This window comes from Delphinapterus leucas, chromosome 10 (genome assembly GCF_059928025.1).
Source record: "Delphinapterus leucas isolate spDelLeu-1000000601 "Yukka" chromosome 10, BTC_Dleu_Yukka2, whole genome shotgun sequence".
Taxonomy (NCBI): domain Eukaryota; kingdom Metazoa; phylum Chordata; class Mammalia; order Artiodactyla; family Monodontidae; genus Delphinapterus; species Delphinapterus leucas.
The window spans coordinates 58,878,738-58,906,408 of NC_143138.1; the positions used below are offsets into that span (position 1 = coordinate 58,878,738).

At 42.5% G+C, this 27,671-nt stretch overlaps 1 protein-coding gene across 4 annotated transcripts in view; it reads right to left on the reverse strand.

Moving 5' to 3' along the window:
• The window catches only part of SNRK (SNF related kinase), a 79,359-nt gene that overhangs the window by 45,135 nt on the left and 6,553 nt on the right, over positions 1 to 27,671 (reverse strand). For 2 of the 4 annotated variants that reach the window (XM_089919087.1, XM_089919088.1), the window contains exon 2: positions 3,093 to 3,154. In XM_089919087.1, the coding sequence (XP_089775213.1) occupies positions 3,093 to 3,154 (62 nt within the window). Of the gene's footprint in view, positions 1 to 3,092; positions 3,155 to 11,413; positions 11,464 to 14,873; positions 14,976 to 27,671 lie in introns of those variants that run through there. The other 2 variants (XM_022553839.3, XM_022553840.3) reach the window with 2 other exon arrangements.

The following is a 27,671-nucleotide window of genomic DNA, read 5'->3' on the forward strand; positions in this document are numbered from 1 at the left end:
GCACTATTTCCTTTAAAATCTCTTCAATAAAGGCTTCTCTAACTCTCCCAGGTGGTATTACCTTGCCTTCTCTTCTCTGCATCTCCAAAGCACCATGGGACACCTCCATCCCAGGTGGTCTTATCCTATAGGTTTTTGTATACACCACCTTTATACTGAGACTGCAAGGTTCCTGAGGGGTCTATGGTTCTATCAATATTTTTTACTTCTACCCTCCCCTAATGCCTAGAACAGTGTTTTACATACAGCAGGTAATTAAAATTTTGTTAAATTTTGAAATGCAACTTTTTTTCAAAATGTTTACAAGGCAATGGTTTGCTCTTGCATCACTAGTGCCTAGAACAGTAAGTGGCACACAGTTAGGTGCTTATTATTTGCTGACTGACTGATACTCACTCTTCAGTCTTATCAGTTATGCTTATCTTTATTACGGTTTTCCAACTCTCAAACAAAACCTACTATGATCTGCTTACATTTCAAGAACAGACAAGCATGCATTTAAGCCATTTAACTGTTAAAGACCATTTGGCTTTAAAGACCTCATTTCATATGGAATTTAAAATTCTCATCCTTTATAGTGTAAACCTTAAAATATAGAAATAGGTTCTTATAAATGACCCTGACTCAGAAAAAATTTTAAATGTATATAATTATATAAATTAAGACATCACTTTAAATCTCACAGACTGAACTCCCACTATTATTTTTTCTGACCAAAACTTAATAGAATTAAATAACAAAATCCAGTGAAAAATACAGCCATCTCCCAAGACTAGTTCTTTCCTATTAGTGCACATTCATCCCTTCAGTGAAGCCTTTTCTAATGCTCCTGGTATACACTTTCACATTTTCAGTTGCTTTTTGCTAAGAACAGTACTTACAGCATTTACTCCACTTTGGTGAAAATATCCCAAAAAACTAAATTGTACATAAAATAAGGTAGTTTTTCTTTTTAAGCACTAGCATTAAATATCTTTAAATCTCATTTTCGCTTAAAAGAACAGAAGAAAAGCTAACATTTACTGAAGACCTACTACATGCATTTGTACAAAATGAATCAAATTGGATTGTGTCATTGGATCTTAACAATCCTAAGATTGTTAAGTATTATTTCCATTTTATAGCCAAAAAACACTTGTGTTCCAGGTACATGCTAAAGCTACGGTTCAAACTGAATTCTTATTTCAAAGCATACACCTCTTATAAACATTTGGCCACTCTTAACAATATTATATTTAGGATAATAATATCTTAAGAGGTAAAATACTATAAAAGAGGCATAGTCATTCTCCCATGCAAACTGAAATGATCTGAATCACATATCTGGGGCCCCCTCAAGCTTTTCTGTAATTGTAAATTACCCTCAGAGTAATTCTGAGTGATTTGTTTTTTTAATTGTAAATTGCCCTCAGAGACAGGATTATTAGTCTCATTTTGAGGCACAAAAATAATGAGTAACTTGGCCTAGGCTATAGGGCCAGTGTGTAAAAGAGGTGGGATTTGAACCCAAGGCTATCTTGACACCAACATCTGTGCTTTTAACCACTATGCTACACTGTTTCTGCATTAATTTCAGAAACAAAATCCTATTTCTATTAAGATTTTTTAAAATAAGAAACCCATACTATCTATGTACAGGGGCTGGAGAAAAAGCAAATTTCTTCTATACTATGTATTATCCTTGTCATCTGAGCTAATAATTTTTGTAAGATTAACAGGAAAATCCAAGTGGAAAAGTCTTGCTTTATTTGGACAGTAGTTCCCCAAAAGAAAGTTTAATTCAGGCATGTCTAATTTTCAAATATAGAAACTCTAAGCTAACTCCAGAGGGCAGAAAACTATCTTTAAATCTTTAACTTCAATTAATTATAATGGCGGTAATTACTCTTAAAATTCTACCCAAGTCTATGTTTCTATTGTATGAGTTTGCAAATGCAACTTTCGCTTTCAAAGCAAACTTCTTCAGGCTGCCCCCAAGTTACCTAATATTTTTTTTTCATCTATCACTTTAGTTTAGATGTATTCTACAGTGGCATATAAATCAGACTTTACAAGTAAATCTGAGTTTGTCTGAATTTTAACTTAATTCATTTTTTTACAGATTTTTTTTTATTACAAAAGTAATAAATGAATATACAGATGAGGGAAAAAGTCTTTTTTCAGGGTCTTAAACACCCAGAGATAATCACTATTCACACACTGTCATTTCTCCTCCTAGTACTGTGTTAGCAAAAGGGCACAATGAAATAATTTTTAATCTACTAGCAAGTTCATAGGGAAGAATCTTATAGGGTCCTTTTTTAAAAATTTATTAATTTATTTTTGGCTGAGTTGGGTCTTTGTTGCTGTGCACAGGCTTTCTCTAGTTGTGGCGAGCGGGGGCTACTCTTCGTTGCGGTGTGCAGGCTTCTCATTGCAGTGGCTTCTCTTGTTGCAAAGCAAGGGCTCTAGGCGTGCGGGCTTCAGTAGTTGCGGCACGTGGGCTCAGTAGTTGTGGCTCAAGGGCTCTAGAGCACAGGCTCAGTAGTTGTGGCACACGGGCTTAGTTGCTCCGTGGCATGTGGGATTTTCCCGGACCAGGGCTCAAACCCGTGTCCCCTGCATTGGCAGGTGGATTCTTAACCACTGCACCACCAGGGAAGCCCTAGGGTCTCTTCTTAATGACAGACTACCCTGTAATGAAATGATGCCCTCACTATCAAAGAATTTACTTTTTTTGGTACTTTTCTGGGTACACATATCCCTTGCTCATTGCCTATGAAACTACAATTGTATACCTCAAAACAGGAAGTTACATATAACTGAAAGTTGGGAGGAAAAATATCCTTGTTATTGAACATCTTTTTGAATACATTGTTTAACCCTCCTATCGAGTATCCTTGTTATTGAATCCCTGTTATTGAACATCTTTTTGAATACACTGTTTAACCCTCCTATCGAGTATATTTTGAGTTAGCATAGGAAACAATTAAATCATTTTTTGATCTTGGAGGATCTTGCAGTGCCTGAAAATCATTCTGAACACCAATGGAAAATGTTAAGATGTGGCTTATATAAAGCAAAGGTGACTCTGCACCAGCTCCAAGACATACCCTGCCAACTGCATACTGAATAATCCTTGTTATTACTGTGTTTCGTTAGGTGCTTCTTTCTCCTAAAAGAAAACACAAAAAAGATTTTAGTTTAGTTCTACTTAACTTTGCTTAAAGTTAAAATATAAACCCTCAGGCTGGATCCAGACGAACATATAAAAATGGTAAATTTGTCTTCCGTGACCCAGTCTCCCATTTTCTTTCTCTCCTTTATGAATTGCAACCCGTTCAAGGAATCTTTAATCAACAGGAAGGTCACAGTGAACAGATACATGGAGACTCGTCCAGGTAGGCAGGTCAGAAGGATTACTGCACTGGAAGAAGGAGGAAATTATAATAACGAACAACAGTAAAGTCACCATTTTTAAATGCCTCTTGGGTAACGAGCACGAATCCGCATTGCACCGAATCCTCACTGCACCGAATCCTCACTAGGAGCCTGCAAGGTAGGTACAAGGAGGCTCAACCTGCCCTGTAAGCAGCAGTCTGCAGCTCCAAGCCTGCTCAGCCTGGCTTGGGAGCCCCACTTGCCTGCAGGATGCCCTCTGGCCTCATGAAACCCCCACTCCAACAGCCAAGGAGGGCAACCTTCCCAACACACCATCCTCTAGCAGGGCAGCAGAAATCAACACCAGCACCAGAGAACACACAACACAAAACACCTTTGCACGGAGGCTTTCCATCTGATAGTAAAAAAGAAACTTTATGAACAAAGAGAACGTGAGAGGATCACTGATATCTAAGTTCACGGCACAGTGAGGGAATACTGACTGACTGAGGCAGCCTTGCAGGCCTTTCCTCAACGCTGAAATATCAAACACATAAAGTTCCAAACATTCAAACTACGCCAAGGCACTTTACACAATACACTACACAGGTGAGTTCGTCCAGGTAAGCATTAAACTCAAGCTCACAGGAGCTTGGGGAAAAGGGAGTACAAAGAGGTGGGGGAAAGCAGGAAAGGTAAAAGAAAGAAGGAAAGGTGGATGTGAAACCAAGTTTATTTCTGGGAATGAGGGGATGAAAAGAGATGGAGACACTGCTACCACACAGACGAGGCCGGCAAAGCCATGGGCACAGGCTCACTTCTAGTGACAAGTGAACCCTGGGATGCCTACCTGGTCCTTCAGCTCCAAGTGGGATACAGTAGCTCCTCCCATTACCCATGCCTGCTTCTCTTTTTCCAACAGCCAGTTTCACCCACAGTCTCTCTGGCCAAGCAGTGTGATGGTCCCGCATGGCTGAGGACTGGTTCTGAAGGCCAATGACGGGATCTGAATCCCAGCTCACCAGCCACAAGTCACTGGACCTGAGCAAAACCTGATCTCTCTGTACCATCAGTTTCCTCATTAGAAAATGTCAGTAGCAAGAGCACCTCATAGATTGTGGTGAGGATTAAATGAATTAATAAAGGTAGAGATTAAAATAAAGCCTGGCACAGAGTAAGCATTCAGTAAATACTAGCTACCACCACCACTACCATTGTTATACTGATGGTAATCTCCCCTATCCAAGCAGAAATTCTTTTAGTCTTCCACTCTACTTCAAGAGACTGAATTTACTGAGCTATCGTCTCTCTTCTGTTTTCAGAAATCTTCTACTGCTTAGTTTCCTAAAATGTATTAACTTGGAAATGGGTGCTGATAAAGAAACTAATCTCTAGCTGGGTATCCAAGTCTGATGATTTTTCAATAAAGCACCCCACAAAGATCTAAGTATTTGCTTTTCAAATGATACTAAGATGACATTCTATCAAGTCTATCCTTTTAAAAAGGACTAAATATTCCTTTATATTTTCCTATCAAAGTAACATATTCTAATAGAAAATATGGAAAATACAGAATAGGAAGTAGAGAGAATAAAGAGGCATCCACAGTCCTACCACACAAGATCAGCACTATTAATATTTTGGTGGTTTTTCTGCAAATGTTTATATACAGCTTCTTTATTTTGTTTTATAAAGGTGTGATCATTCTATATATCACTTTATATCTTGTATTCTGCTTTTTTCACTTGACCTATTATTTTCCTTTTAGTATTTCTGCTTCAATTATGAAAGAAACATCTATGCAGTATAAGACAAAATACAATCAGAACATATATATTGGCAAAAAGAGAGGGAAGTTTTTTTAAATTATCCATCAGTCTATCCTCTGTGATTATCTCTGTTAACATTTCGGACACAGCCTTCCAAATTATTTTCTATGTATAATACATGCCAGACACAAAGGTTTTAATAAAATGGGATCACACACACATAAATTGGAGGGGTGGGGGGAGCAGTGTAACCATTTTCTAAGTACTTCTCTCCACAAAACAAGTAAAGCACCACAGATTAAAAACAGACAAACAAAAAACACCTATAATTTCATCTAGGATGACCTCTCTTCGGGTTTGAGTATATATTTTTTACACCTACGCTTCTTTACAAAGCTAAGATATTGTATATGAAGTCTTATGACTACTTTTTCCTCTACTATAGGATGAACGTTTTTGCATGCACTAAGTTCTTCTAAATCACTATTTTTAATGACTGCATAGCTAAGATGACATCTTTTAAACCAGCAGAAGCACTAAATTAGGCCATTCTAAAGCAGTCTTCTTATTCAGCATGTGCTCACACATGCATATAGCTAGGCAGGACCTAAATGAAACAGGCCATCCAGGAGAGGGTGTTTATAATATGGAAATCCATGTTTGAGAAACAAGTACTAGTATGTCTTGCGAGAACACACCGATGTTCTCCCAGTTTACTAAAGAGAACAGAAGCAACTGAGGCGTGCGGGTGTGGCTGGAGAAGAGGAAGGAAGTGTGGGCGGCCCTACACATACTTTGCAAGCTGCGGAAAACAGTTGTAAAACCAGCCTCTGTTAAACCTACTGTCAAGTCGGAAGTCACCCTGTTATTCTTGTCAAAACTCACTTCTGGCTTTTCACTGACATCTTCACCACTGCAGTGTGGTCTGTATATCAAACAAAGGTCTCCAACTCACACCTCTCCCTAGGAGAGGTGAGGAAGAGCACACTGAGCAAAGGTGGCTCCGTGTGGATACTCATTATCAACCAATCCATGGCATGAGAAAGCCGGTCACACAAAAAGGACCATGTGTAAAAATCAGGCTACTTCTATAGCCTCCCTACACTTCGGGATATTACAAATTCCCCCCCAAACCAGACCACGAATATTCAAATACACAAAAACCTCCCAAACAAATTACATGCTTGAAAAAGAGTATCTGTGCCAATACCCTCCCTCCAATACATACAGCTAAAAGATGAGTTTTTATAAAGCCACGCTAAAACTGCATTTAAGCTTCTTATACATGGAAATTATCTGGTATCTTTTACAAACACCAAAAAAATGAACACTGTTACTCTTACTTAGGGGAAAAAAATGAACACTGTTACTCTTACTTAGGGGAAATATCGGACTAAACGTATGTTTAGAGAAAAGCCAACTTAAGTGAAGGAACTAACACACTCTCCATGAAAATTACTGCCCTGATCTAACTGCTAAAATTTCAAAGATACCTATAACAAAAATGGTATAGGCTGGAAAGAAGACAGTAGACTCAATCCTCCAGGAACATCAACAACCTCCAGATCAAGCTTATTTTTAAACACAACCCCAGTGGCAGTCACCACTGCTGCTCCTTTCATCCAAAGTAAACAACATTCCACATTTCTAGAACAGCACTCCTCCTCCTGGGTGTTAACAATATAAGCTATAAATCAAAGATGAAGAAACCAGGGAATTCCCTGGCGGTCCAGTGGTTAGGACTCTGCGCTTCCACTGCAGGGGGCACGGGTTCGATCCCTGGTCGGGGAACTAAGAAACCACATGCAGCGGGGCACAGCCAAAAAAGAAATTAAAAAAAAAAAAAAAAGAAGAAACCACAAACAGGTCAACACGTCCCAAGTTACAGAAGAATCCACAGTTCTTCACTGGATTGGCTGAATATTACTATGTGGGTATCAGGTAGCATCAGTCTGTAGCCACTGAATGGAATCAAGATGGAAACTACAAATTAGAAGATTTCAGTCAACCATTTATTGAGAAATGTCCCAATAGACAAAAATGTACCTCCAAATGTCTAATAAAGTATTTTTCAAGGGAAGGGAACTGCCTATTGAAGTATGTTCTGCAAGTTTTCTTCGAGGTAGTCAATTTTAATGGACTCAGGGCCACTGAAGTAACCAGGAATGCCAGGCTGAAAAGCCTGCTCCAGTCTCTTGAGGCAGTGACTCGGTTGCCAACACAGATCTATCACTTAAAGTGCTGGTTTAAGTAATCTTTATTTCCTCTAAGTAAACAAGCTATATTCCAGGACACATCAAGGAATTTTTGAATGAATTCAGGAGTCAGGCAATCCATTAACTGATGGAAAGCAGCAGTTAGTATTTGTAGAAAAAAAAATCCAAGCCACAAAACCTGGAGCAGCAGCACAGATAATAAGTTCAAATTCCTAAACAGAACTGCCTCTCATTAAAGTGACGAAAAATGTTAACAAGCAGGCTTCCCTGCTGGCGCAGTGGTTGAGAGCCCGCCTGCCGATGCAGGGGAGTGGGTTCGTGCCCTGGTCTGGGAAGATCCCACATGCCGCGGAGCGGCTGGGCCCGTGAGCCATGGCTGCTGAGCCTGCGCGTCTAGAGCTTGTGCTCCGCAACGGGAGAGGCCACAACAGTAAGAGGCCCGCGTACCGCAAAAAAAAAAAAAAAAAAAAAAGTTAATAAGCATGTCACCATTTCTATGGTGATGGTAAAGTGAGATTTAAAAAATTAGTATGGTGACAGCCCTGGTATAAAGTGCCCACATAATAAATAATGACCTAAGCACAAGCTGGTATGTAGAAATCACTCCAAAATAAATAAAGCCAACCCACAATTACTCCTTTGCCAGGAAAACAGAATATAAATTGGAAGTTATGGAGAATTTAAAAACTTAATAATCTAAATCTCTCTTCCAAAGCTTTTATTAATACTGTCAAAACTCATTTTAACTCCCTATCGTCTTTTCATCCCCCGCACTGATATTGTGACAAAGATGGTCATGAAAAAGTGGTCAAAAAAGAATGCTGGAAAAGAAGAAAAATAAATTGATCCATTAACAAAAATACTGGCACCTAACGTTTCATTGACTTTGACTTAAAAGGCAGAATCATTCGGGGATTCTCTCACACTACTGGGACTGCAAATTACCTTTCTGAAAAGCAATTTGGCAATACCTGTAACAAGAGCCTTAAAATAATTAATATCCTCGATTTAATAATCTTACTACTAGATTTATGTCTTAAAGAAATAAAGACATGAACAAATATTTATATTCAACAATGTTCAGTGATATTCATATATGAGAGAAAAAAAAATCAGGGACTTTCCTGGCTGTCCAGTGGTTAAGACTCCACGCCCCTACTGCAGGGGGTATGGGTTCGAATCCTGGTCAGGGAACTAAAACCCCACATGCCGCACGGTGTGGCCAAAAAAAAAAAAAAAAAAAAAAGTATATCTATCTATCTATCTCAGAAATAACCGAAAGGTCTACAGTAAGGAAATGGTATACCCAACGTTAACACTATGCTGCTATATTTTTAAGCTATTTAATCTCATGGGAAATTGTCACAATAAAATATTAAGTAAAAAAATTCACATACCAAATTTCATGGCCATAGGATCCCAATTTCTTTAAAAGCATATAATTTGTCTGCATATATACTAAAAATACCAAAATGTTAATTGGTAAAATTGTAGTTTTCTGGGGCTTCCCTGGTGGCGCGGTGGTTAAGAATCCACCTGCCAATGCAGGGGACACGGGTTCGAGACCTGGTCTGGGAAGATCCCACATGCCGCGGAGCAACTAAGCCTGTGCACCACAACTACTGAGCCTGTGCTCTAGAGCCCGCGAGCCACAACTACTGAGCCCGCGTGCCGCAACTACTGAAGCCTGTGTACCTAGAGCCCGTGCTCCGCAACAAGAGAAGCCACCGCAGTGAGAAGCCCACGCACTGCAACGAAGAGCAGCCCCTGCTCGCCGCAACTAGAGAAAGCCCGCGCACAGCAACGAAGACCCAAAGCAGCCAAAAATAAATAAATTTATTTTTTAAAAAAATTTATCCTTACCAAAGCTGCAATTTTAATGTACTTTTGCATACTACATTCTCTCCATTTGTTTCTGAAAAAGCATTTTTCTTCACAAGAGGATTAGCAAATGCTCACAGAATAGGAGAACAAAGGATAAAATCAAGCCTTGAAACTGTAGATTGAATATTCTCATTCTAAATGTCTTCTGTAGTACTCATAATGCTTTATACCAATAAAGAGAGAACTGTTTAACCTGTAGTTAAACAGTGAGAGGCCCGCGTACCACAAAAAAAAAACAAAAAACAAAGAAAGAGTACCACAGGACATGGAGCCCAACAAATTACTCAACTTCTGCCAACAGGCATGTCTTTTTCTATAAAACAAAGATAATCACCACCTTGGACAGTTATTATGAAATCAAAAGGCGATAATACATATTAGCAAGTTGTGAGTGGGATCAAAATCACCCCAGGATTTTTTCCCCAACTTTTCACAAATGGCTTCCGTCTCAGGAGAGTCTTATATTTTAGAGGGGTTGTATACTTACCTCCTCATCTTAGTTTGATATCGGCACCCTCACCCCTTATTGGCCCAAGAAACTGCCCCTAAATGCCTGTACTGGATATAATAGGAAGGCCGCTGCTCCACATTATTTACACCTCTCAAAGGGACAAGGAGGCTGGAAGAGGTGTTCTTTCCCCTAAATCTGCCTTCAGGAGTTCACAGGAGGCATCTCAGAGAAATTAATTTTTTTGTTTGAGCTAAGAACTGAAATTGGCCATGGTGGGAAGGAGGCCTTAGTGTGATTGGGACAGCAATCCATGCAGAGCAGAGTGTAAGAGACAAGGTTAGACAGGTAGGTAAGGGCCAGATACCCAAAGGTCCTTGTATCCTATGCACATCAGTTGACATTCCTCACATCTGGCTAGCCCTTAACCATGCTTCAGGGCCCAGCGTAAAGGTCACCTTCCTGACCATAGCCTCTCCCTCCCCTCCCACACTCCTGCACACCAGCTCCCCACGCCCTCTTTCAGCACCAGGCCCTTTTCCATTATGGCCCTCATCACAATTGTGGTTATATAATTATTTGTGTGATTATGGGATTAATAATCTGTGTCCCCCACTAGACTACATGATAAATTCAGCCCGTGTAAGACGCACGTCTGTTTTATTCAGCTCTCCATCCCAGGGCCCGCCAAGTATAGCATCTGCCCAAAATATACAGGTATACTTTATTAAATGAACAAACGAAAGCCGGCACTAAGAAGCCAAGGAAGAATCCTGAGCAGGGGAACGGCAATCAGAGACGACAGTTAAACCACTCTGGCAGCAAAGTGAACAGCAGATTGGAAGGGCAAGACTAGAGCTTGGACACAGGTAAGGAGACTAGTGAAAATGTCTCCAGATAAATGATTAAAGACTTAAAAATAAGGGCAGCCTGTACCTGGGCGGTGATGGCGAGGATGTAATGGAGGAGGCACGTTTAGCGAGTAGAATCCAGGAACTCAATGCACAGGGGGCAAAGCAAAGAGGGCAATCTAGAATGACTAGTGGAGAGTGGTAGCAGGTGGGGTCACTTACTGAGACAGGGAATTCAGGACAGGAACAAACACTTCTTGAGCATCTACTGCATGGCAGTGTAGAGTGGAAGATTCGCTTCTAGCTCTGGAATTCTATGAATGAAGAGCAATTTCAATCCAACTCATTTGGATAAAATGGGTATGGTGTCCACTAATGGGCAACAAACTAAAGTTCAGATTTTTAAAGTTTCTTCGCCAGGACACTTCTTGGGTACACTGACTATGTGTGAAGCATTACACTGGTCTGGGGATACAGAAATCAAAGAAGGGGTCTCTGGCTCCAAGGAGCTGACAGTCTTCTGGATTTGAGAAAGGTAACTCTGCACGTCAACAACTGAGAAACCAAGGCCCACTGAGGCTACGACTTGACCAGTTACATGTCCTGTAACCTACATTTCTGGAGCACTGATTTCATAATCAACATCACATTTCAGGCCAACATGTAGCTGAGGGGTTATGTGTTTAGATAGTCAGACAGACACCCCTCCCCGCAATCTTGCTGGGAGCCTGGAGACACTCCAGAACTTAAAACATCATGGTGCATGGGCAGCCAATGCCCTCCAACTCTGAAGTAACTGCTGTCGTCACATGGCAGCAGTCTGGGGAATAGGACACAACAAGGAAGGAGAGAGAGAAAGGCCTTCTTTGTCAGGAAAGAGCCTACCTGAGCAGAGGCCAAACGCTGGAGGTGCCAAAGCAGAATCTCAGGAGGCTCTGGAAGTAACAGCAGAGAAATAAATGTTCAGGAAAGATAGAGCAGGAATCCTCTTTAGTCAGGTTCCTCCCCTACCACCAGCAAGAAATGGTTTCCCACAGGATCTAAGGCCTTACCCCAAAGCAGATACACGGAAAAACAAGATAAGGAAATAATCCGCAGTGTGAATAATGCAGCTCCAGATCATCCAGAACAGACAACACACTTCCAGTGCTCGCTTGTGAGGCCATCAAGTCCGAGAGGTTGTACACCGGCTCTTCCCAAACGAAAACAAAATAAAACATGTCCCCCTCCATCCCCAAAGGTACTGCCCCATTCCTCCCCCCTCCTTTCCATAGTCTTAAAAAAATCAAAAACAGCTGCACCCTGTCTCTACCTCCTCAACTCCCTTTCACCCACTTGGATCTAAGTTCTTCCTCCACCACCTGACCTTGTCTTTTCACCCTCCCTGAACCCCTGGAGCCCCTTCCCCTTTTCTCTGCCTGGGAACTCTACCCATCCTTCAAGACTGGTTCAACCATCACCTTCTTTGTGAAGCATTCCCAAGTCAGACTGTTCCTTGCCCAGGGGTCTTGCCTATGTCTCACCACAGCATTTGATCCTACTGTTATTGTTTACCTTGGTGTAAATATAATTTATAATAGCTTGGGACTTCCCTGGTGGCGCGGTGGTTAAGATTCCACCTGCCAATGCAGGGGACACGGGTTCGAGCCCTGATCCGGGAAGATCCCACATGCCGTGGAGCAACTAAGCCCGTGCACCACAACTACTGAGTCTGCACTCTAGAGCCTGTGAGTCACAACTACTGAGCCCACGTGCCACAACTACTGAAGCCTGCACGCCTAGAGCCCGTGCTCCGCAACAAGAGAAGCCACTGCAGTGAGAAGTCCGCGCACCGCAACAGTCTCCAATCACTGCAACGAAGACCCAATGCAGCCAAAAATAAATAAATAAGTAAATAAATAAAACAAAAAATACAATAGCCTGTAAAGGCAGGAACTAGTTTTTATTCACTTTTCTACTGCTATCCTCTAACCCAGGGCCCCAAAAGTAGACAAAGGCTCCATGAATAAATGATCATAGGTTAGTTTACCTTCAAAACTGCTACAAACCACTCAACTTTTCCACCTAACTTGCTCTAAGAGCTGACCAGCACATATATGCACACTGGGAAGTATCCATATTCTAAATAGTTAGTTTTTATTCTTATAAAAGCATCTTAGCTAAAAATTCTACCTCTTGGTTGTTAGGCAAACAGCTGGCATGCAGTAAAATCAAGTCTTCAGAGCTCCTCACATCTATGTTCTTAATTCCTAAAATTCTGACCATGTGGAAAGCGTACTTGTACCCTTTTCTTCCTGGGCTGTGTAATGAGTTCTTAGGCTCAGACAAGCTGCTACAGGGGAGAAATCAAGCCTTATTTATACCAGTGCTGAGAACCTGGGCTGCTCAATATCTCCAAAATAAAGTTTTTTTTCTATTTGGTTTCACTTTCTATATGAAACATCCATAGTAAAGTTTAGACCAATAGTATTTCCTGCGCCCAGTAAAAACATGTGAAACCCTTCACTTTTAATAAGGACATTTGAAAGCCTTCATTTTAGGATTATGGGATTACATTTGACCCATAAAGTCTCAATCTATACTTCTGTTCTAGAATAATAAAAATTACATAACTTCTGAGTCCTTGTATGTTTTATACAAATGGATCTTACTGCAATAATACAGAAAAACTTACTAAAAATAGTAAAAAAATTAATACGGTGAGAGTAACTTTTCTGCACAAAAGAAAATAAAAACTGTGCAAATTTAAAAAATATAAAGGTGTCAAAGTTCCCTACATGGAAAGCCTTAAAGATGGAGTATTAAGAAAAGTTAACACAGTGCACCTGACTTTCCATTACTATACTGCTTCAATAAGTGACCTTGGGAATGTCATTTCTCTCATTTCTAGCTCTGTAAAATGGGAATGTCACCTGTTTTCCTAATAGAGACAATTAGATAGTCAAAAGAATCAACATGATTTTTTTTTTAAACTTGTCTAATTAGTATGTGTTAATCACCACTAGTACAGAACATTTCTCTCCAGGAATCCAATTCCAAGAGAAATATTTAAGCAGACGGTGAAGACAGATTTCCTTAAGGGAATGATTTTATAAATCTGGAGAGCCATATAACAAGATTATAAATTAACAAATTGATTACATAAGCCTTGACAACCCCAGACGTTTAAGTACACCGATATACATTCTGATAAATTAGGCTGATTTGGGACTAGCACCCCAACCCCATACAAGGAACCCAAACTGAGGCAACTGATGCTTGATGGGAATCAGGTGGAATCTGATCAGTATGCAGAACATTTGCAGTTCCATCACCTGCTAGCCATGCTTCACCTTTCACCATAAAACGTGAAACGCATTAAGTCAGCTTTACCACCTGCTCCTAAAACTGTGTAAATGTACTCAATTAAATGGGAGGGGAAAAAAGTAACTTGACAGTGTGAAAAATCCGATATCCTCAGACGTCTATAGGTTGAAGAACCCTACTGCTAAATCCCTCCTCTCCCCTCCAAATACTGGACTTGAACCGAATTCCCTATGAAGCTATTGAATTTTATCTGATGCAACTGTTGGAACAGCACAGCTCCAGGAACCCCCCCCCGCCCGCCCGCCCCCCAGGATAAAAGGCTGTCACTTTCCTGGATCCCAAGTCCAAGTAAAAGGCAGGAAGGTTTCTGTAAAACGGTCCAGAAAGATATCAACAGGCGATGACTATGGAAAAGAACGAAGGTTTTCCAACCTGAAAAATTCTAGCTGTCCCTCGGGAACGGCACCGCTCCTCCGTCCTTACCCCGATGCCCTTTCTCTACAGACAACAATATCCCCATTCTATTTTACGGCTGCAGTTTTAGCAAGGAACCCCCCTGCCACGCCAGATTTCCAGATTCTTTTGAAAAAGGAAAACACCTTTGGTGAAGAATACACACCGCACAAGAAAACCTGGGAGCGGAGCCCAGCGGGCGCCGCACTCGGCCCGCTCCGGGGCGGGGCGCGGGGATGCGGGCGCCTCCCGCGGTGCCGCAATCCAGCCGCGGCCGCAAGGGCAGGGCCTCCGGGCGCCCGCGGCCAGCCGCCGCAGTGCCGGCTCCGATCAGGGCCCCGCCACCGCCCGCCGCCAGGCCGCGCCGCCGCCGCGCGGGGTCGGGGCCGCAGCAGCCGGGTCCCCGCGTCCTCCCGGGCGCGCGACGCGGCCGGCGCGGGGAGCGCGGAGCGCGCAACTTACTTTCCGCCTGCGGCGGGAGCCCGGCTCCGGCGCCCGGCAACGGCGGAGGCGACTAGGCGGCGGAGGCCGGCCCCACCCCCGCCCACGGCCGCCGCGCCCGGCCGCGCTCCGCTCTCGCCCCTACCTCAGCCAGCAGGCGGGCGTCCGTCCGCAGCGGCCGCAGCGCCGACAACTCCCTCCCGGCCGCCGAATCCCCGCACCCAGCGCTAATCATAATACCGAACAGGCGGCCGTCCGCGGGGAGGGGGTGGGGACCGACTTGCGCCTGCGCGGGGCGCGCGTCACTGTGACGTGACGCCGGGGCGGGGGCGCGGGGAGGGAGGGACGGGGCGGGGCCGCGGGGAGGGAGGGACGGGGCGGGGCCGCGGGCAGGGAGGGACTGGGCGGGGCCGCGGGCAGGGAGGGACGGGGCGCACCTGCGGGCTCCGGCGCGCGGGCTGCTGGAGGGCATCCTGGCATCATCCCTACCCCAGCGAGTCTGGGCTGCGGCTGGCGGTAGGAAGCGGGCGAGGTGCCCGAACAGAAGGGATGATGAAGGAGGAAGCACTAGGGACATGGGACAATGGCCCAGAAAAGTAGCGTAAGCCGTCGGGGGAAATCGGAGGGAAGGGATCGCGTCCCCACCAGACTCTGGGTCCCGGGACGCGGGGCCGAGGGCGCCAGGCGCTTTAACCTTTTAAAGTTTCCCCCCATCTCCCGCCCAGGTTTAAGCAAGGAAAGGGAAAAAATTCAATATACATTCATGTATACACATACATATTCTTTACAGTTTCTTCTCTTTGGGAACCCAATTTGAAGGAATTTTGTTGATTTTGTTGCCATTTTTAAAAAAGAGAAAAAGCCCAGCATCCGAATGCAGCGCTGGCTTTAAAGGTCAGCCGGAGACCCTTGCCTGGCCAGGCTGCCTCCTCTGGAAAAGCGTGGAAAGGCGAAAGGTCGTGGGAAGTATTAAAGCATGTGAAGTCAGGGATTCAGAACACTCCAGGCATTAACTGTGCACTGGATGGTTCAGCGGCATGGTCACCAGGTCGGTGGCTCCCGAAGGGAACTTAGCGCTCGCCGGAGAGGAGGGTTTGGGAGGGTGGGAGACAGGAGCAGGGGCTCACGTCTCCCACCCTTGGAAGCTTGGTGCGCAATGGAGATCAGCTCTCCGGTTTTTCTGGAAGGGAGTGACAAGCCAGATGCCAGATTTCTCCAACCTGCTTTTTCCCTTAATGATTCTCCCTGCTCCCCACCCCTCCCCCAAGGAAGGACCCCTAGCAAAGAAGGACACAATGTGGGGGGAGGCGGGAGCTGCTTAGATGCTCCAAGTTTGATTAAATTGACTGGATGGAGAAGAAAAATCTAGATGGCTTTAGCAAATGTCTCTGCTGACCTGCAAATGTGAGAAGACTTTTCAGACTGTCTCCTTGGCATCTACTTTGCATGTCTGAAGACGACTGGGAAGCAAGAGTGGATTGTTGGGAGGTACAAACCCTCAGGGTAATAACAGAAGGTTAAAGGGGGACTCCTAGTTACCCTAAGGCTCTGGCATGGGGTCATGGATCATTGGCTGGGGAAAGCCTGGGGCTGTAGGCCTCAGGTGGACCTCTGCCCCTCAGGGCTGAGTCAAGGCCCCAACTCTGGGATAACACTGGCTTAGAAAGATCATAAAAGAATAATCTCACTTTGACACTGACATTATAACTCTAGCAGTATGTTAAGCAAGAGCTTCTAACTTGGTTTGTGGAATTCATTCCTTTGTTACTGGCAAACGGGAAGGCCTTGCACTTTTCTCCTTAGGGAGATATCACTATTCAGGGAACCCTGTAAACGAAGTAAAGGGAAAAAAATACCACGCTAATGGTCTCCCAAGGGAATTCCAGTGGTTGAGGACCTCCAAGCCAGGTCTGCAGCCCCTGAGATAGACCAGTAACCACAAAACAATGGCCTTAGTAGATAAGCCCTTGGAAAATAGAGTATTTATATTGCTGCTGTGTAACTCAGGTTTTGAATAAATTCTGTAAGGGCAACAGGGCATAAGAATAGCAAAACAATAAATGAAAAGGAATAGAATAATACCTTGGTTTAAATCAAGTTGGCTCAAATTCTCTTCCAGAGAGAGGGCTGCAGTCCTGGCCACGTGGTAAATCATTTATTCATCCCCAGTGTTTCCTGGGAAGCTGGAGTGTTGCTGGCAAGAACGTGACCTGTTTTCAGTCCCGCACCATCAATGTGGTAACATGATCTGATCATGCTTAGGCAACATTTAAAAATATTCAAGTACAAATTAATATATGATTGCTTAACTTTGAATTCAAGAAAATGTGTTTATTGTTAATGAAGAAGCCCCTCCTTCATTCTGCCCTGGGGCTTTCTCCAAACCAGACTGCTTTTTTAATGTTAGGTCTTTTTATGGACCTGTAAGAAGCTTTAATTAGATATACAGCACTCTACACAAACGACAAGATGGAGCATGCAGGCTTGGACTACAGTCTCTGTGATTCAGATCTCAGAAATAACATAATGCCACCAATTTAGGGAAGAAGTTGTTTATTGGAAGGCAACCAGGGAGATGCTACAAATTAGATCAAGATGTGAAAAGCAAGCCGATTCATGAAAGAATTGCCATTTTCTTCTTGGGACTACCCCCCCCCCCCACCAAAGCAGCACGTATAACAAGGTTATCTTCTCTAGATATTGTTAATTTTCATAATTTATAAAACATTTAAAATAAATATATTGAAAACAACAGAGATTGAGGACTTGTGCGTTTCAGTTTTGAGTTGTGACATTTAATGATTTCCTTTTGCGTATTTAATTAGTCATTTTGTACATTGATACTTGAGCATATCTGAATCCTGGCTTCATCCAGTAGGACAAAAATAATACTTCATTGGAATGGACTCAAGGGTTTCTCAAAGACTTTCCCTCACTACCCCCTTGGCATCAGTTAGCATCCCTAGTTCTTTTATCTCAGATGTCAGTTAAGGCCTGTGCGTGAGTGTCTGTGTGTAATATATTTTTGATAGTTGCAATGAAGGATTGAAAATGCCAGCCCTTAACTCTGTTTGCAACCTGTGAACTGGGAAGCACGGCAGACATTGCCTAGCGTTGACGGCCAGCCCCACCACCAAGAGTTATATGGCCTTGGGGGCAGATTGCTTAACCTTCCATCTGTTTCCTCCTCTGTAAAATGGGACTGATGGTGATGATAATGATATCATTCTTATAAGATGGGTGTAAGGCCGTTGTTCTCCCAGTGTGCTCCCCGGAAACTAGCAGCAGCAGCTGGGAACTGGACTGAAATGCAAATTCCCGGGCTCCACTCCAGACCTACTAAATTAGAAACTCTCTGCTTTAAGAAGACTTCCAGGTGAATCTGATGCAGGTTAGAATTTGAGAATCACTGTTGATAGGATTAAGGTGGTTTATATAAAGTATTAAAACAGTGCCTGGCACATGATAAGCAGTATATTAATGGATATTTTTAAAATTAGTGCAATATGATGTTTCCAAGATATAAAAAGTTTAATTCAGGCCACAAGAAGGATGCCCATATTCCTCCAACAAATAAATTCTGCTTAATCTTTTGTCCAAAGACTTTAACGCTGCCTGCCAAGCCCTTCACAATCTAGCCCCTGCCTTGCTTTCCTGTTCTTTATCTCCAGGTGAACCGCATCTCCAACCTTCTCAGTTCTCAGAAAGGGAATTGCTTTTTCATATCTCCGAGCTTTGCCCATTCTGTTCCCTCTGCCTGGAAATGTCACCCACCCCTTTTCTCCACTTTCTACACTTGCAATCTCCTGAACCCTTCAAAACCTCACTTGAGTGTCCAGCCTCATCTGTGGCACCCCCAGCCCTGCTCAGTCAGAGCCAGGCATTCTCTGGACCCAAACCTCCCTGCACATCCTGCTTGTAATATTTATCATAGGGTTTTGTAACTGTTTACTGTTCCATTTTCTCCCTTTGTATCTTAAACTCCCGGAGGACAAGGATTTTATTTTATTCAAATTTCTATTCATGCAGCTTAGCACTGGGGTTGCAAGTAGGCAGCCCAAGGGCTTGCGCCATAAACTTGGGGTATTTTTTTTCCACAAAGGTCCTTTAAGAATTTGAATTAGGTGAGAACATTTTTTGGGGGGGGCATGCCCTGTGGCTTGTGGGATCTTAGTTCCCCAAACAGGGATTGAACTCAGGCCCTCAGCAGTGAAAGCTCAGAGTCCTAAACCATTGGACGGCCAGGGAATTCCCAAGAACATTTTAAAATTGGAAGAGTTAATGGTTTTGTTTAATAGCTTTATTGAGGTATGATCTGCATACCGTAAAGTTCACCGTTAATACGTGGTAATTCAATGACTTCTAGTAAATTTATAAAGTTATGCAACCATCACCCCGGTCCACCCCAATATTTCCATCACTCCCCAAAAGTTTTCTCCTGTGCATTTGCAGTCAGTCACACTCCAATTTCCATCTCTTGGCAACCAATGATTTGTTGTCCATCTCTACAGATTTGCCTTTTCTAGAAAGTCACTTAAATGGAATCATACAATGTGTGGTCTTTTGCGCCTGGCTTCCTTCACTTAGCATAATGTTTATCCATGTTGTAGCATGTATAAGTAGTTCATCCCTTTTTACTGCCGAAGAGTATTCATCAGACAGATACACTAGATTTTCTTTATCCATTTACCAGGTAATGAACATTTCATTTATTTCCAGATATTTGCTATTATGGATAATGTTGCTGTGAATATTTACATAAACTCTTAATGGGGACATGCTGTCAGTTTTCTAGGGTATTGCAGGATGGGATTGTTGGGTCATGTTGTAACTCTATGTTTAACATTATAAGGAACTGACAAATTGTTTTCTGAAGTGACTGTACCACATTTTACGTTCCCACCAGCAATGCATGAGGGGTTTTTTTGTTTGTTTGTTTTTTGGAGTGAGGGGTTTTTTTTGTATTTTTTTTTTTGCGGTACGCGGGCCTCTCACTGCTGTGGCCTCTCCCGTTGCGGAGCACAGGCTCCGGACGCGCAGGCCCAGCGGCCATGGCTCACGGGCCCAGCCGCTCCGCGGCACGTGGGATCCTCCGGGACCGGAGTACGAACCCGCATCCCCTGTATTGGCAGGCGGACTCTCAACCACTGCGCCACCAGGGAAGCCCTGTATGAGCGTTCTTATTTCTCCTCATCCTTGCCAACACTTGGTATTATTAGACTTTAAATTATCTGTGTTCTAATAAATGTATGGTGGTATCTCACTGTAATTTTAATTTGCATTTCCCTAATGACTAGTGATGTTGATCATCTTTTAATGTTATTTTTAGCCACACAAATATCTTCTTTGGTGAAAGGTCTATTCAAATCTTTTGCCCATTTTTAACTGGGTTGTTTGTCTTACTGAGTTATAAGAATTTTTGATATATTTCAGATACACGTCCTTAATAAGATACATAATTTGCAAATATTTTCTCCCAGGCTGTGGCTTGTCTTTTCATACTTTAAATAATATCTTTGGAAGTGCCAAAGTTTTGAGTTGCAATGAATTACAATTTACCAGATTTTTCTTTTATGAATTGTGTTTTTGGTATCATATCTAAGAACTTTTTGCCTAAGCCAAAGTCACAATGATTTTTTTCCTGTGGTTTGTTTTTTCAGGTTTTATAGTTTTCAATTTAACATTTAAGTCTGTAATTGATTTTGAGTTAATTTTTATACATGATGTAAATTTTTTAATTTATTTATCTTTTGTGTATGGATACCCAATTGTCCCAGAACCATTTGTTAAAAAGAATATCTTTTCACAATTGAATTCCCTTGGCACCTTTGTTGAAAATCAATTTACCAAAAACATAAGGATTTTCTGGGCTTTCTATTCATCTCCATTGATATATGTCTGTCATTACACCACTGTGACACAGTCTCAACAACTATTATTTTATAATAAGTTTTGAAAATGAGTAAAATATTCCTCCAACTATGTTGTTGGTTTCCAAATTGTTTTGCTATTCTAGGTAATTTGCATTTCCATGTAAACCTTAGGATTGGCTTGTCAATTTCTACCCCCCCCCAAAAGTGATTTTGATTGGAATTGTATATATAAATCAGTTTGGGCAGAACTGCCATCTTAACAGTAGTGAGTCTTTCAATTCATGAAAATGGTATATATCCCCATTTATTTAGATCTTTTCAATTTTAGTGAGCAGTGTTTTACAATTTTTACCTCTTATACATCTTTTGTTACATTTATTTCTAAGTATTTTATTTTTAGTGCTATTGCAAATTACATTGTTTTCATTTTATTCTTAGAGCGTTCATTATCAGTAGAAATATTATTGGTTTTTGTATCCTCTGACATTCTCATTTATTAGTTCTAGTTGTTTTTTTAAGATTCACTAGTAGTCTGCAGATACAGGATCAAATAATTTGCAAATAAAGACAGTTTTATTTCTTCATTTCCAAACTGGATACCTTTAATTTCTTTTTTTTGTCTTCTTGACTGGCTAGAACTTCCAGTGTGATATTAAATAGAAGTGTTGAGAGTGGACATCCTTGCTTTGTTCTCAAACTTATGGAAAACACCTTTAGTCTTATTGCTAGTAAGTACGATGTTTGCTGTAGGTTTTTTCTTAGATTCTTTTTTATCTGTCTGAAGAAATTCCCTTTTATTTGGAGTTTGTTGAGAGTTTTATCATGAATGAGTGTTGAATTCTGACAAATGCTTTATCTGTATAAACATGACCAAGTATATTTTGGCCTTTATTATATTAATATGATGTATTGCATTAATTTTGAGAAGCCAAATCAACCGGGCATTCCCAAGATAAATCCCACTGGGTCATTTTTATATGTTACTGGATTTGATTTTTGTGTTTATGCTCATGTGGTATATTGTCATATCTTTGGCCTCAATGAACGTGGAAGTGGATCCATTTCCAGGGCCTCTAGATAAGAGCCTAGTCCGGCTAACACCTTAATTTGAGCCTTGTGAGACACTAAGCAGAGAACCCAGTCGAGTGTGCCTGGACTTCTCACCTATAGAACTCTGAATTCTAAGCTGCAAAGTTTGTGCTAATTTGTTACATAGCAACAGAAAACTAATACACCAACTTCCTCCAGTTTTCCTCTGCCATAGCTGGAAGTCCTGCCTCATGGCAGAGTTAATTTTGAAAAAAATCAAATAAAATCAAGATTTCTGGTTTCAAAAAAAAAAAAAGATTTCTGGTTTCTCTTGAAAAATGGGAAGACCTTGCAACTTGAGATTTGAATTTCTCACATGTCAAACCATCAGCAAGAGCTGGGTAGTGACTCTCCCCATCCTCCTTGTTAGTCAGGGTCTAGGTCCTCCAATTTATCTGCTCTCGCCCTTCACCCTAGACCTACATCTCCAATTATAGGCCTGGCCCGGGGGCATCTGAATCTGTAACACCCTTGATCAGCACATGCCCAACTTATAGTAAGTGTTCAGTAATTATTTGTTGAAGGAGTGAATCAAACCACAAAACAGGTGACATGTGGGGGAATTTTACATAAGAGCACATGAATGGACATTTGGGATGGCCAAGGCTGAGGACACCATACCCTCAGTGCACTTTGGAGGGGTCAAGGGCATGGCCCACAGAGCCTGTCCACCTGAAGGAGATTTCCTGGAAGTCCCATCAACTTTCACTTACATCTCATTGGCCAAAAGTGTGTCATGTTACCACCCCTAGTTCCAAAGTAGGCTAGGAAATGTGGTTTTCAGCTTGTCACATGTCACCCCAGCCTCAACAAGGATGTCAGGGCTCTGACAGGAGAAAAGAAGAGGATGGATATTGGGTTAGTGACCAGGCAGTTTCAACACCCAGATCATAGAAAAGAACAAGACCAGCACCCCAGAAGCTTTCTTATGCCCCTTCCCTGTCAGCATTCCCCCCAAGGGTGTTTCCCCTTTTTCAACTTCATGTAAATGGAATCATACAGGGAATTCCCTGGCGGGTGGTCCAGTGGTTAGGACTCCATGCTTTCACTGCCGAGGACACGGGTTCAATCCCTGGTTGGGAAACTAAGATCCCACAAGCTGCGCGGTACAGCCAAGAAACAAAATAAAATAAAATAAAACAAAATTTAAAAAAATGGAATCATACAGAGTGTGTTCTTTTGTGTCTAGCTTCTTTCACTTGCAGCGTAAACACTAAAAAAAAAAAAAAAAACCCATATCAAAGTAGCTTGAGTTTTCTACCAAAAGACTTATTAATTAGCCTTGAGGAAATCAAGACTATCAGTGATGGAATTAATCCACCTCTCTTCCTTGAGTCGCTTATCATTAACTACGCATTTGCCCTTCAACCATGGACACTCAAGAGAAATGACCACTGGGAATAATAAGTATTCTTTCCCATGGGAGAGATTCAAAATATTTAAAAATCAGAGCCACGTGACCACTAAATGTTTGGACACAGAATGGATGGCCCTAGTGTTGTCCAGAGAAGGGTCTTCAGGCCCCCACAAGGCCAGGCCTTAGCCCTCAGTTGCTGGACTGTGAGAAGGTCTTGGGCAGGGCCGGTGAGTTCCTCAGGGAGGAGCCGGGATGACCAAGGCCGCAGGACTCCGAGGCTCCAGGCAGCAGCTATGTATCGGTCAGTGCAGAGTAAGCTCAGTGTTTCCACGTCAGCACGGAGTGCTGGCTGAAGGTTAACACTGGTCTTTGCCCAAACAGTGTGAAGGTTGGGCATCCTCTGGTGAAACTGTGGCCACCAGGTATTCAGGCATCAGAGGGAATCACTGCAGCTAAAAAGCAGTGTCTGTCTTCACGAAGGTGAGACTGGTCTGTCCCCACACACACACGCGAGGAGACAGGACACTTGGCAGTGCGGACCCTGGCCCTGGAGTTGGCATCTGATAACTGAACGGAGCCATGCTGAACCATCATGGATGTCAAAATGGCGGGCGCTTATTTCCTTAGGGCAGCCTTGCAAATAATGCTTTCCTCATTCCCAACTCACAATTCTATTTAGCTGTCCCACCCCGCTTCCAAATTTAGGAGTGTTACACTTCATATGAAAATAAAAAATAAAAGCAAATAGGGAAAGTTGGTTCAGGACTCAAGATCACTCTCCCAGAAATAGTAGCCCTAGATTCACTTCAACCCCCGCTCCCTTGCCTGCCTTGACTATAAAGACCAGCAAAATGAATTGCTCACTTCCCAGCCTCCCTTGCTTTTGCTTTTCTGATACAAAGGGACAGCTGCAGCTGACTCTGGCCTTCTCCTTTCTTCCTGCCCCAACTGTGGGCGTGATGCCCGGAACAAGAGCTGCCATCTTGCAACCATGAAGGAGAGGCCAAGAGAATCACAGTGATGCTGGCTCTGGACCTCATGAGCTGCTGAACAAATGCTAACAGCTGCCTGCTCCAGACTTTTTGTGCTGTGCAAAAATTGAAAACTCTGTTTGTCCTTTATGCTTACTTATAGCAGAAAGCATTCCTAACTGATACAACTAGTATAAACCATTACTTGTCGTGTATAGGCAAAAAAAAGGACGGAGGGCCACTGAGGATTTTCCAAGTTTAGTTACTACATCGGAAAGTAGCTGTGGACACTTATTCTCAAAAGCAAGGCGGTATCAAATCCCACTAGGGTCAGGTCAAAACACATAAAGGTCAGCTTGAAGGGACTTTCACTAGCCAAGGAGGGGACAATGTGAACATCAAAAAACACTGACTACAATGCATTAAAATGAGTTAAAAATAGATAAAGGGAAATAACCAAGCATTTATTCTGCCTTCCTTGTTTGAACTGTATTTCAAAGAAACCAAAGAAATGATCAGGAGTTCTTAATAGAAGAATTACGACCGATAAAGACAGAAAGACTAGTAGAATCAGAAAACCACCACTTGGGAACACCTGATGAAATAAAGAATCTAGCCAATGATCATTAATAACTATTAGGTAAAAGGTTGACAGGGAACTTTGGATGGACCATGCTGATAACGCCTGAGCCCACATTGATCAATTTTCACATCTCTAAAAATGGGACGATCAGCCTCATGATGTAATACATCAGATAGTACACAGCATCTCCTATGAAGTTTTCAAGCCAAGAAAAAAAGAAAATCTAATCCAGTTTACAGGAACTAGAAGAACAAGTTAAATGACACCAGCAGGAAACTACCAGCCAAATCCATATGTAGGATATTCTAATGAATGAATGACTCATTTCTCCCCCTCCTCAGGGAATGGCGTAAAAAAAACGGGGAAGGGGGAAAAACCATTACAGAATAAAAGAGACTTAAGAGTCCTTTCAATCATATACTATGGGTAGTTCTTGTTTGGATCCTGATTTGAATGAAACAACTGAAAAAGTATTGAGTTAATTAGGAAAATATGGTATGTTCTAGGTATTATATCACATGATAATGGCATTGTGGTTATGAATTTTGAAAAAGTTCTTCCCTGATAGAATACTTACTGAAATATTTACGGATGAAATGAAATGATGCCTGGAGTTTGCTTTAAAATATTCCAGCAAAAGCCAAACAAATATTGTGTGTGGTGAGGTGGGGAGAGGGTACAGAGGAAACAGAATCAGTTGAGCCACAAAGGGGTTCACTGTATTTTTTCCTCCACTTTTACCTATAACATTTTGTATAAACTGTTTTTTGAAATTATTACTTTAATTGGATTTTCCTGCATTCTAGATGTTAATAGCAACAAAAATGAGAAAGCAATTTAAAAAAAGAAAATCCTGTCAAAGTCCCTGAATTGTTTCCTTCCTTCATGGTGTTATTTTCATAAAAGTGAAAATAAACGATACAATCACAAAACGAGAATATAAAACAATGTCATGTGTCTGTACTTTTTTTTTTTTTTGGCGGTACGCAGGCCTCTTACTGTTGTGGCCTCTCCCGTTGCGGAGCACAGGCTCCAGACGCGCAGGCTCAGTGGCCATGGCTCACGGGCCCAGCCGCTCCGCGGCAGGTGGGATCCTCCCAGACCGGGTCACGAACCCACGTCCCCTGTATCGGCAGGCGGACTCTCAACCACTGCGCCACCAGGGAAGCCCCCACGTGTCTGTACTTTAAAGCACAGTGTTTCAGGGGTACTTTAGAGATGCTAGTCCTACCCAACACCTGTGGGCCTCCCCAGGATGGTTCCCATATGTTCTCGGATGTTCCCAAGAGAACTTTGCTTTTGTCACTGACCTCTAATAACTTGTCTGTTCTCTTCCACCAGACTGTGAGCCATCCTCCTGCCCTCCCATTCTCAGTCAAGGACCAAAAATCACTTCCTATTATTCTCTCTAATAGGCTAATATTAACATGTAGTAGGTGCTCAATAAATATTTGGGGAATATATGAACAGAACCCAATCCTCTACGTTTGACACCTGTGGAGTCTGACACACCAAGGGTTGAAGTTTCTAGGCTGAGACTGCAATGTTTCAGAATCAGAACCATTCCTGAGAACTTATACCTTCTGGTTCCAACCCAGGGCTACTTCTGAATCTCATTTTTGATTCCAGAAGTCTTCCTCTTTATGGGAGGAGCCTTCCTCTACCAGGGTCCAATGTGCCATTTCCAGTGCTCTCCCAACCCAATTCTCATAATAAATTCATAGTGTTCTATGCCATGACACTTTTGTATCTTTCCAGAAGACATTACCCAAATTTGTTTTAGGCAGGAGAGATTATAAGTAATTATATAACACAGATAACAAGGTTTTGCTTCTAATAATAATGACAATACGTGAAATCCTTAGCACTCATGTTTCCAGAACTATGAACTCTTCCTTTATTTCTCCTCCAGCTGAGTCAAGAAAAGGAAACCAGGAAATATCTTTAATGTTTCTTAAGTCTGGGCCCCAAAGTCATGGGCATACATTGTGGCATGCAGGGCAATCCACTCCTAACTGAAACTGACCTTGGTTTTCTCTGAGCCTTGCTGACCACTCTGAGCCAGCCTTTGGCCAGAGGTTCATACTCAAGGAGTCCATGCAGCCTACCTTCAGGAAAGACCTTTCTTTTTTCTGATACTCCCCAGAGTTACAAACCACAGTGATGGAAAGCCAACTAGACATTCATTTCCCAGGTTCATTGCTTATTCAATGTCCCTCAGGTCTTAGCTTCAATGTCACAACCTCTGACCTCTCCACCCCCAAACTGGATTGTGTGGCCTTCTTTGTGTTTCCATAGCAAGTCACAGGTCCTGTGACATGGCTCTTCCAACACACTTTTATAGTTTTCTCTTACCTTCACTGTAGCTAACAAGCTCCGCCAAGGTAGGGACTGTCTTTCATCACTGTTTCCCCAGTGCCTTGCACATGGTAACTCCTCCATAAACACTTGCTTTGTGAATATACAAGTAATCGAATGAATGGCTTTCAAGAGTCAAATGTCCAGTAATTGAGACTCTAAATTTAAACCATCTTGCTTGTTAAGGCATTCAAGAAACACCTTTTGTCCTCAAAGTTTGACTTAAAAGAATAATGCTGAAATGGGAGGCACCACCTAGTCCTCAGAAAATGATTGAAAGATTGGATAGGAGAAGTGGGATGAGTTTTGCAGGCACCCACCATGTCTCTCTATTTTCCTTCTCTCTCTTGCTCTCGAGCCACCACCTCTGGAATGACCAGCTGAGGTTTTACTTGTCCTCCTCTTCTAGTCCTTCGTTCTGCCCCTCTGAATAGAGAAAAGTTGGGGATGTGGATAGTGCTGGAAGGGACAAAGACAGCTGGCAAGAGCTGAGTCCTCCTTTCTGACACTTACACACTCGCTTACGGCGCACGGGGACTTGACTCAGCCAGAAGATGACTAAACCCTGGGCCCCAGTCGGTACTCAGGGCCCCTCCCAACAGAGGCCCCTGTGCCTGGACCTGGTTAATTAGTAGATCTCAATCTGTAATAAGGAGGATGGGTGTGGGTTATTCATGATACTCCCCATGCTTCCTAAATAGTAAACTCAGCT